The 12167-nt window shown below is 37.2% G+C and overlaps 1 protein-coding gene across 2 annotated transcripts in view; it reads right to left on the bottom strand.

Annotated features, from left to right (window-relative positions):
* The window catches only part of gripap1 (GRIP1 associated protein 1), a 44940-nt gene that overhangs the window by 8499 nt on the left and 24274 nt on the right, over positions 1–12167 (bottom strand). For both annotated transcript variants that reach the window (XM_082189030.1, XM_082189031.1), the window contains 3 exons: positions 10639–10772; positions 8343–8459; positions 7075–7168 (listed from right to left, as the gene is read on the bottom strand). In XM_082189030.1, coding sequence (XP_082045156.1) covers positions 7075–7168; positions 8343–8459; positions 10639–10772 — 345 coding nt within the window. The remainder of the gene's footprint in view (positions 1–7074; positions 7169–8342; positions 8460–10638; positions 10773–12167) is intronic.

Below are 12167 nucleotides of genomic sequence, written 5' to 3'. Positions count from 1 at the left end.
CAAATTAAACCCCATGTAGCCTACTATTTAAATCGATTGCTGGACATAGTAATGTTATTGTACATATATCTGATTTAGCATTGTATTAGCAACCCCCACCCCACCTGTCCCACCCACTTTTTAAAACGAAGTTACGCCACTGGGCACCAGGTGCTCTCACAGACTACTGTAGGACCAGCAGAGAATGTAAACCTAAGAAGCCAAGTCACGAAAGCAAATGACGATGCGGGATGGAAGGTACACTAAAGGCACACAGATGTTCCTGACTCACGACTCGGGGATCCCTGATCACACGCTCGGCTGGACTGCGTCAGAACAGTGCTAAGGTCACTACTTGCAGAAAATGAAGTGGGACCATAGACTGTAAAAAATATGGACAAAGCGTCTGTGACGTCACCCATAGACTTCTGAAGAACGGTTTTGAGGCCGTTTATGGGGGGTATGGGTGGCGCCATATTTCAATACAAATGTTCAGAAAGGATAACTTACAGGTATGATGTGTTGTGTCAGATCATGGCCGAGACGTCAAATTTCAGGAATTCCACTCGGCGCAGCCTATGCTCGTTGTCAGCTGTCAATCAAGCTGTCAATCGCGCCCTTATTTGTCATACATTTTATATCTAAATACGATCTAAACTAACGAGTTAGAAAAAAATTCACCCCCCTCACAGTTGTCAGGCACTCGGAACCTATCGAAAAATACAATAAAAGTCCATGGGACCAACCTGTAAAAACATGAATTTATGCTGTGAAAACGGACATTTTAACATGGGGGTGTATGGACATTTGCTCCCTTTTGGGACCTGCCCCTATTGGATTTTCGATGTATTGCAGTTTTTCGCACTTCCGGGTAGGCTTCATTTTTCAGATTAGAATGTTGCCGCTTGAGTGGGACTTGACAGGGTTGTGCACCATTATGAATGTCTTTTGAATTCCAATTCACTACCTGTGAATTGAATTTTTTATTTAGGTAACAATCAGGATGCAGAATTGCAATTTTAAATGTATGGAAGTAGTATTAAAATCAACTGAACTTCTAAATTATTTAACCTGTTATTTTAAATACTGTTATTTCTATTGTGATCAATTTAATTCTAATACAAACTTGTGAATTGAAGGGAGCCAATTCTTCAACTCTGAATTTTGGTGAATTTAGAGTGAAAATGCCCTTACTGCATGTAAGAGGAAAAATATAAGTGAAGTAGAGATGCACCGATTGATCGGCTGGTGACCGGAATTGGCCGATTTTCACGTGATCGGCCGTGACCGGCGACCGGCCGGTCAGTCTGACAAATACCGATTTTATGCCGGTCAAATGCACTCGGGCGCCGCATGATTAACATCGCGCAACATCAGCATCACACGTGCACGCGGAACACACATGTAGGAAACCTCGTGAATTACGTCCGTTCAGACCGCAAGCGCGTATTTTTTTTCCGGCGTGCATGTTAATCACAACGGGAGCAGGAGCAGTGCTTGAGCGTCAAGCAGGAGCGTCGCGAGCAGTGAAGCGCGTGTTTCGGCGCCGAGTCTATTTGCTGCACTGCTCACGCTCAATTAAAGGGAAAGCACACTTTTGATGGACAAAATAGCCTAAATAGGGTTTCACAAAAAAGTGCCCAAAATGCACAGAATGTGCGTGTTTTAACAAGAACTGGAGTAGGCTATGTCAGAAAAGAAAACGAAGAACAATATTTATAGAAAATGTACCCATTTAAACTTGTTTTATTATTCAGTTTGTACAAGTGATTGCAATAGGCCTGTGTGTGTGTGTGCTTTGAGAAATATCTTTATACTGCAAGGCTATATTTATTTAATTTTTTATTTATATATTATTTTATCGCCATTCCCTGTTTTCATACAGACGTTTAGTTTGCTAAATACATGTATAAAAAAAATATTGGATATTGAATGTGAAAAGGAAATGGTTCTTCCATAACACTGCACTTTAGATGTGTGTGAAAAGATATAAAATAAATATTTGTGTGTGCTGTAAAGTGGTCAGAAAAAATGAAATCGGAATCGGCTAAAATTGGTATCGGCAGGTCAAACTTAATGAAAAATCGGAATCGGACCAGAAAATTGTAATCGGTGCATCTCTAAAGTGAAGATAGTGATGATACAGAGGAGAGTCATGAAGAATGTACTCTTTAAGCCTCAAAGCACCAACGCTAGCTTCAAGATAACAGCAAACATATACAATTACCATCCAATTGAACCTCACTGAAACGGTTGCCACTTCTTTGCAAGCCTTATTGGGAATCTCCTCAGGCCAGTGCAGGAGTCAGCAGTCCTGAATCAGTCAAACTGGCAGATCCTGCAAGGCGGCTGCAACCTCTCAGCCATCTCTCACTGGAGACACAGCACTTAACTGAAACCTCTGCCAGGGGGCGAACAGGCTATTTCATCTCAACAACAAGGTTCCTTCCTATTTGCAGCCATATGTTATTGCCAGTTACAGATGTGATACCTTCTTTCGAAGGAATCTGTGTGGATATCAATGATGTTTTTCATATATTTGTTCTCGCAACCTTTGTAAGCAGAGTGTCCATTAGCACCTGCTCCCAGTGGTGTAATTCGCTCTAAAGTGGACCAAATTTGCTTGTAGAGGGAAGAAAAATAATTCTGCTGTGACTCACATTTACTCCCATTATCATGGTGGGTTCTGGAGCTACAGGGCACATGATAAGGATAGTTTCTCCCTTAAATGATGCAGCAGTAAGAGGCCAGAGTACACTGAAAGGTTAGCTTACTTCACGCTTCAGTAGAGGCCTAAAACAAGGTACAAGTAGGCAGGCAGAGGGTTTCCAGACTGCAGCAGCACCTCACCCCAGCTGACTTCTTCCAGCAGCACTTAGGCGGAGCGAGGGGTGTGCACACATGACTGCGGCATGTTGCTGAATGGCTGATTACTGGAGGCTGTGCATATAAACCATCCTACATCTGTCTTATATTACACACATGCAGAGTTCTACCTACAAACATTCATATATTATTGCCTACCGCTACATAACAGTTGACATTTTTAGCATTTGTCTTAACGAATAAGGAATGATTTTGGGATTATATTACTGGGAGCATGTCCCCTGAAACACCGCAGAGGCGGATCCATGATTGTGCGACTGATTTGCGCAATGTCTCAGGCCAAACGCTCGGGAAAACTGTTGTGCCTTTTACTATCTGCAGAATCTTCTATGCAATCCCTCTCTTGAAGGGGAGAATATTTCAGAAAGTTCTGGCAAGAGAAGGAGTCAACAATACCCCCAAAGTGGCATACGTCTGGCTTATCTGAAGCACTTCCTGACTTGCCATTTCCTCAACATATTAGTAACAACGGAAAACGCTACTGATTCAGAAAGCTACTTATGAGATAAAATGTCGCACTGTTTCATTTGTTATATCACTGGCATGAATTTATGGGGAGCCGCACTGGTGTAAGGATAAAGTAAAAGGGAGGGGAGAGAGGACGGAGGAGAGGAGACAAGAGGGGTGCTTAGTCTTTCTGCTGCATTATTGAGGATGAGTGTTGGGCTCACTGAGGCATGTCGGCATTCTGAATCATTTACATCCTGCTAATGTCAGCTCTCATCTAGCACTGCTAACTTTTGCATCCTTTCTTCATTTTTCGATGAAGTCTCCACCTACCCATTTTTACATCTCCCCTTGTCTAGCCTCAATTATTGTAAGAGATAAAGGATCGTTTCCAATGCTATTCATAAAGACTATCCTGGCCTGAACCAGATGGATATAGTTAAACACAAGACTTACTGCCACAGATAACATTGGACCTCATATGAATAGTATAACTGGGATATGGCCACATACATCATTTTATTTCTCAGTTTGGATTGATTTTGATACTAAAAACATTGTTACCACATGTTCTTGTCAAACCTCACCACTATATGGGTCTCTGCAATGGGCAAAAAAGCCTTTACATGAAGCAGCCTTTTTTTTTTTTTTTACTCTCCTGACACCCAGAGATCTTAAACTTTTATAGCACAGTATTTACAATTAGACAACACCAGCCTAAATGGGATCTGGTCTGCCATTAAATGTTAAATCAGTCAGTCATGAAATTAAAACAGGAGAACACATGGGGGTAAAGACAGGAAGATGCAACATTACCACCTCCGCTATGTCCTCAGGGAAACACAAGAGAAACCTTGCTTAAAAAGAAGCAAAAAAAAAGTTTGAAATTATAAAATCACAGTCTCTACAATTAAATGCTGCAAATGTAGCCTTTCTGTATACACATTTTATGTATATTTACAATCAGAAACAGAGATGGACAAGTAGCTCAATTAAGATTCTGCCTGTCTAGTTCAGAAGTCTTAACGGGTATAATGTCACAATCTTAGGCTCATTAACATACAGCCCACCCATTTTCACTCCAATTCAGTATTCAGCTACGTTGCTCGTCCTGCTGAAAGACAGTATAAACTACACAGGTTATTCAATAAGATGTCATTGCAACAATCCATTTTAATCAAAGGGGTCATAAAGAAGGTGGAAATCGGTCATGTGACACTACAAAACACCTTGACAAACAAGTAGAGTGCAGAAGGGGGATGGTGACACTAAAATCAGTTTTTTTTATTGCTAATTCATGTTTGCTCATAACAGATTGGCCAATGTTAATTTATATATATATATATATATATATATATATATATAGAAAAAAATTAAGATTAATAAATACTGTAAGTATTGTTCATTGTTATATACCTTATGCAATGTTAAATAATTTAACTTTATTGTTAAGTTAAAAAAAATTTTTTTAAAAAGGTGAAACAACTATAACTTTACACAAGTCTAACTTTTATATAAATCTAAAGTTTCTGTGTGCGAACTAAGGCTGGGCTATGGCAGTTTGAAAAGTACCAGTGCTATTTTCACAGGAGACTGAAATGTTTTTTTTACAAGACTAGTTTGAGGGCTAAAATCCAGAACTTTAGACCAAACTTCTATGAGACAAGACCTGCCGATATTATTGAATTTGACTGCTTTCCAGCACACAAGCAAACCAAGCTGTCAAAAGCTATTTGAATGGTTCCAAATTCTAAAAACGGGTCATTATGTGTCAGGAACGTGTTCAGTCCACTGGAAAAGTGACTGTTACTTGAATTTCACCAAGAAAGAGTGCTAGAGAGTTCATAGAATAGAGTAAGAGTTTATAGACAACTTTCTAAGCAATATATCCACTATATAATGACAAATTTAATGGAAAATTCAGGGTTCAATACAAGTTCAAAGTTAAGCTACTGACAGCATTTGTAGCATAATAATGATTACCACAGAAAATCCCCTGTGGCAGATAACACACATCAACACACTAGCCAATTTGGCGGGTTATGATTCATAAATTAAGTTCTAACTTTGCTATGGCATCGCTGTCAGAGCCCTTCCCCTAAAAAAAGCATCAAACATTAGAAAAACAATGCATAAAGTCGCATACTGAGAGAAGCGCTGTGCAGCGCGGCGCCATATCTTTAAAATTCAAAAACATTGTTTTCTATGACCGTACGCACACTGGCAGTGCCCAACTACGACTCCAGCTGTTCAAAATCATGCCAAACCAGAGTGTCACTCATAGTTTTCCATTAAACTACAACGATTTAGGACAAATATATGTCAGTATGGACTTCACCAAAGGAGATTTGTGTATTGTGCATTTTTCACTAACTGGTTTGTTTTTGTGGTGGCTTAAATAAATATACTTGGACTGCCGCCTTGAACTTGAGAACGCGAGTACAGAATGATGTGACCGGTGTGTGATAAGCCTGCCCATACTCATAAATGCAGCATTTCCATGACTTTTGGACAAAAAGCACCCTATGTTCAGGTAAACTCATGGCAATTATAAGAGAAGTCACAGAGAATTTAGTTTTTTCACCCCATTTTATTTTATTTGAAATGTTTCTGCAAACAGTGATTGACTGTTGTAAAGCTGAAAGCAATACAATAATTCAGAATCAGATTTAATAATAAATATATTTAAAACTAGCCTGTGACTTTGATAATCTTGTTAATTTTTTTTTCGGATAGAAGAAGTTCTAACTGGCTACTGGTAACTTAATTAGTGACAACTTAATTAGTGACAACTTAATTGGTACCCAAATTGGCTGGTTAAAAGGTTCACTTCAAACCCTGTATATAAATAATACTAAACAACATTGGTGGCATTAACTCTCATAAAACAATGTTAAAATCAAGCAAACTTAACAGGAAGTTACGGTCTGTGGTGACTTGTGCAATAAATGTTGTCGATAGATCTTGTACTGAATCCAGGTACTTTTGAGGTGAACTATACTCCAGTACAGATTCATTTTGCTATTACATTTAGCACTGTCACATTCAATTGCCAGAATACAATTAGCTATTGATTAATCATGAATACAAATGAACCCCAGCAATATTCTCACCAAATGATTTTATAAATCAGCAAAGCAAAAACTACTGCAACTAGACAGAAAGGGACTCGGATTTGTTCTGAGTCGATGTTTGTTAATTTAACAAAGTAAAGACAGAAAGATAACAAAAAGGGATTGTTTAATTCCAATCCATCAAAAGAGTCATTGGAATAAAACATGTCTGCATTCATACATCCCCTACAAGAAGACATTTATTGGCTGTGACTATTTTCAGCTGCAAAGTGCTTTTTCAAGAATACTGAGAAGTGTACAGTGGAACCAAAATAGTAGCGTTACAAAGAGAACCATTAAAACATTTAGCAGGAGATTATGCAAGTAGGAGTGCAGAGATAAAAATAGAACAAAAACATACAAAAAAGAAAATTATGCAATTTCTCTGTATCAGTCTAAATCATTGCCTTTTATTTTTAATAGACCCGTCCTGTTGAGTTAATAGCACAAGGTCTTTATCCGCGCAGACACGACAAAGTGACAGCCAAATGTTTGATACTCTTCAGCTGTCAGTTTTCCTTGGAATAAAAGCATTATCGACATCAGCTATCACCTGACCTCATCTGTAAACCTTCACATCATGTGCTTTCAGAAAACAAACACGTCTGAGGCTGTGAACAATGACAAAGAGAGACAGAGAGACGCTTACCTCTTCGGCTGTCCATGACGTACATCTCAATAATGGCACTCTTTTTACAGATGTCATCGGCCATTGAGGCACAGCTGACCTCCAAGTGTTTAACCTGAACCGAGAGAACAAAGATAAGATCTGCAATAAACTGCCAGACACCACAACCACACAAAGGTGTGATAAACCTGATACGAAAGTAGACAGTTCTGGACACTGTGATCACTGCCAGCTAGGGTTCATTTTCATACAGTATTTGGTTTTAGATTAAGAAAATGCTCTTTAAATTTAGTCAGTATCATGTGAAATTTGATCACTTTATTCAATATAAGTATCAATTAATTTTACAATCGAAAAAGCATATTATTTCAACAATATAGCAGTTTACAATAATTAAATTAAGATTATGTGTCCCAAATTCAAACCAAACATTAAACACTATGGTTGAAAAGTCTCTTATGCTCACAAAGACTGCATTTATTTGAATAGAAATTAAGCAAAACCAGTAAAATTGAGAAATATTATCACAATTGAATCGTTTTGATAAATAGAAAGTATATTTAAAATACATTTTTCTGTAACAATGTAAAAGCATTTACTGTCACTTTTGATCAATTTAATGCATCGTTGCAGAATAAAAGAATTACTTTTTAAAAAAAAATCAAACTTTTGAAAGGTAGTGCAATTTTTGTTGTTTGTTTGATGTCAATGTTTGAAAAACGAATTAATTATTAATTACATGAATACATTTATAATTATTTTAAATTAATTTAATATTAATCTAAACTTATCAAACATACATTTAAGCATGTATCAAACAGATTTATCAATATAAAATACAACATGTACTTAAACCATCCATGTGTTAGCATAATTTTAATAGACAGAAATAATGATAAAACTCCAGTTCTGCAAAAAATGTACACAAGTAAAAAAAAAAAAAAAGTGAAATCCAAATGATTTATGAAATAACATGTTCAATATGACTGGCACTGACATGTTTGAGCTTACAGTGTCTTTTTGTAGAAAGGGTGATGTAACTTGTCAAAGCCCTAACTACATATTTCCATTCCAACAGTTGCTAACCAAGACCGATCGATTCAAATGTGAAAACATCAATACCTGCATGCATATTTCATGATCCAAAGACACAATTCAGCACTTAAATGCCCCCGTGGAGCACACAGCAGAACTGTCTGAGTGAAGGCTAGGTGCAGGACTGCAAACCTGTCCTGTGCCACGCGAGTTAAACCTTTCCTAGTAACATGAGACTGTTTAAAACGTCATACCTTCTCCTCCAGCATCCACTTCTCCTGCTGGACCTCAGCGAGTCTCTGGAAGAGCTCACTGACCTCGTCGTCTGAAAGGTCAGCAGGTCGCTGGGACTGAGGGCTGCTGGTGTTGGACTGTGGAAAGAGAAACAAAACTTTACCAAAACATCTCCAGAACTTACAGACAGGGCTCAGACAGTTATGAGGATTTTCACCAGAGAATGACATAGATTTGTCTTTTGTCAGTCATTAAAACGGTCACATCCGAGACAGTAAGTGCGTCGCATTACATTTTCATCAACTTACAGGTTACAAAGTTTATCGTAGCTATGCGGGCACTCGGTTTTTCCTGTCGTTTAAAACATTTGGCAAAAAGACAGCAAATACTAGACTAAGACACTCTTCTCTGCTCCTCAAATACATAAAACATTAGCCATTACAAACATTGTGTTCAAGTAAAGGAAACACAATACTTATTCAAAGAACCAGTTCTTTATTTACCCTGGCACTACAAACAAGCAGAGACAGTCTCCAAAATGTGTGTAGCGCTTCACTCACAATTGAGGAGGGTGTAGCTGAGTTTTTGCCGACAGTTTGAGGATCCACTGGAGTTACGAGGTATAGTCACAAGCTCTTTGCATAAATTTCTATTCAAGCTCTTGTACAACGTATCGGCAAAAGTTATTAACCAGTATCTTTTTTTCCTAATCAAACTATTTTCAGAACGGTAATGTTACAGAAGGAATGAATTAGCAGAAACGTGAAAATACTGATACTGCTCAGAATATTTTTTGTTTTGTTTTTAGCTGCTGAAAAGACAATGTTTCAACTGTTGTTGTCCATACAATCAAAGTCCAAAACAATGTTTATTGTATTGACAAAAACACTGGAACATATAACAGGACATTTTGGAAATACAAAGAAGATATGGAAAGTCACCAGGGTTGTTACTGTTAATTAAAACTAAAACTTTATTTTATTATATTTTTTTAATGGTGCAACGGCTCAGTAAACTCACGGATCGGATCATTTTTCGGATCAGCAAAAAGAAAAAGGGGGTGACTTTGCTTTTCAATTATAACTTAAAGCCTACTTTAAGTACTTCAATACCACAGCAAAAATCTAGCTTTTAATAATTAAACATTATTAAAGACAAGTGAACAGTCATTAATAAAATAAGAACAAATACACAAATTACAGGCATAGATAAATACAATATAACAAAGTAAGGTCTAACAGTAGTATTTAGTGACAAATGTAATCACGTGTAAAATAACATTAGTGTTCACTGTATAAATTAAATATAGATGAATCTTTGTTAAAGCTGTGTTTTGTTGTTTGATTAACAATGACATACATTGCTGTCACTTCATGACCGAATGCACGGATCCAATATAATGATACACATCCGATTTCTCAACTGTTTACATTCACTTAAGACACAAGACGCAAGTGTTTACGAGAATACCGTTCAAGTAAAAGGAGACGCGGACGAGTTCTCTCTTCAACTTCAGGTTATTTTTTTAGAGAAAGACTGTCTGTAATTTAACACAGTGCCATTCAATGTCACATGAAAGTCACTGGAAGGAATTCCACCAGCCTCGATCGTGTGGCAGTTTTATTCTGTCCCTCAGTTTGTTTCAGGGCATTTCAAGGAGCTGGAAATTATCCAAACAAATGAAGGTCGGCTCGTCCCGGAGACTCTCGCCGTCCCCTGTGTATACTATTTTCATCCCATGAGTCTTATTTTCCCTCTGGCTTAAAAAAAGGATGGTCTCTTACTAAAGAAAGATGACAATTCTCCTTAAACACATTTCAGACATGACTGATATGCATTATGTTTCAAATTGATGACACAAAATAGGAGTCTTGACATGTTGTTCTTTGATAAATTCATTTGAAAGTCAATTAGATGACATAAGAATAAGGCATCATTCATGTCTGTATAGCACAAATGGTGAGGGATGAGTTGCATGCTGCAAGTTTAAAACTTAATTTTAGGGGTTTGTTCAAATTCCTAACCTTAGCAAGCAGAAATTATTAGTCAAATGTACCTCAAAGTTTCTGTTTTTCTACACTAAACCACACTCACATCCCTCAAGATAGTCCAGCATGTCACGACAACCATTCTTTTCTCCCGCTTATTCACAGGCACGGTATATTTATGGAATTTACACTGTTCGGGTGTTTATTAATAGCTTTGGGAGGAAAGAAATGCTATGAACAGAAAAGCTCCTGGGAGCTGGAGAAAAGGAAGCATCAACTGTGGCGACCGTATTAGCAAGGGTCGTTGGCCCCCAGTGGGCGGCTCTACCTTATTGGTGCTGGGAGCTGATGCGCCGTCTTTCATGATCTCTCTGTAGCTGAAGGAGGAAATGCTACTGCTGTCACCTGTCTGCTGCGTACGGCTCGGGGAACTGATCTCAGACAACACCAGCTCCTCCAAACCTGCAAATACATACATGATGCAAAAAGAGGAATATTTTAAGAGCATAAATCACTAAGCGCTGCAGGTTAGCTAGATAATGGCAAACTTAATTCTGTATTTTTAAGCATACTCGCTCACTATCAGGATGAGACGAGATGCAAAATGAAAAACTCGAATGCATTTTGTACATGTACAGATAATGATATAACCGTAAAACACAAATTATGAACAGCACACGCATCTGATAGGTGGGCAAGCCACTTTAATCTATATGTTAATACGTTTTTTTTTTCAGAAGCGTTCACATCAAAGTATATCGATGGTATTGTCTCCTCCTATATCGTTTAAAAATGTATCGATATACCACCCAGTCATAGTTACTACTAAATAGCAGATTCCAGATAAGGTGACTGCTATTATGATCAACAACTAGCTATTGCAAGGCAATTATTAGTTAGCAGCAATATCAGCACACATGACATTCACAATCTATAGAGAGTAAGTGAACAACTAGTCTACACTAGAGATAAGCATGCTAACATACAGGCTATTTAGCAGAATGTCATCCATTAATACCTGCATTCACGGACAGAGAATCTACAAGGTAAACAATTCACAAAAGTTAGACATCCGTTTTATGTAACATTTAATTACAGAATGTATGGAAGTACATTCAAGTATCGTTCAAAAGTTTGGGGGTCAGCAATTAATAGAACTTAATACTTTTCAAAAGTGACAGTAAAGACATTTATAATGTTACAAAAGATTTCTACTTATATTAAATGCCATACTTTTGAACTTCTAACTCATAGAATACTGAAAAAAGTAGTTTCCATAGAAATATTATGCAGCATTTAACTGTTTTCAACATTGATAAAAATAAATGTTTGAGCAGCAAATCAGCATATTAGTCAAGAAAATATTAATAAATCTACTTTTATAACATTAAATACCAAAAATACAAAATTTCAACTGATTATATTCCCCATTGTTTGTGTGCTATATGTTTTCAGAGTATGACATTGTTAACAAAATGCTAAGTCAGCCAACACTGGAATCAATTGTGAGTTGAATCTCTTTTGAGTTTACATTTTAGTTAGGACGATGCCTTATAAGATAGTCTATCTAGGTAGTAGACAGCAAGCTCACTAGGTATTAGACAGAGCTATAAATACAGCTTTTAAAGAAAGAAAATTATAAATAGAAGACAACAATGAAATCTATATGTATAGTGCCAAGTTGTTACCTTTTGTCATATTTTTTTTTTAAATGATGCGTTTATACTTTCAGACCATCTTGGACATTTGACAAAGATAAAGCTCCCTACTTTAAAATGTCTGATTCTAAACTTTCTGTACTGCAAACATTAAACATTTAGTTTACTTTAAATTATAAATGGCTCAAAAGAGGAGTGC

Source organism: Leuciscus leuciscus, assembly GCF_965113295.1.
Source record: "Leuciscus leuciscus genome assembly, chromosome: 13".
NCBI classification, from domain to species: domain Eukaryota; kingdom Metazoa; phylum Chordata; class Actinopteri; order Cypriniformes; family Leuciscidae; genus Leuciscus; species Leuciscus leuciscus.
The sequence above is the reverse complement of the archived record's forward strand: the minus strand, read 5'-3'. Positions and strand labels throughout refer to the sequence as shown.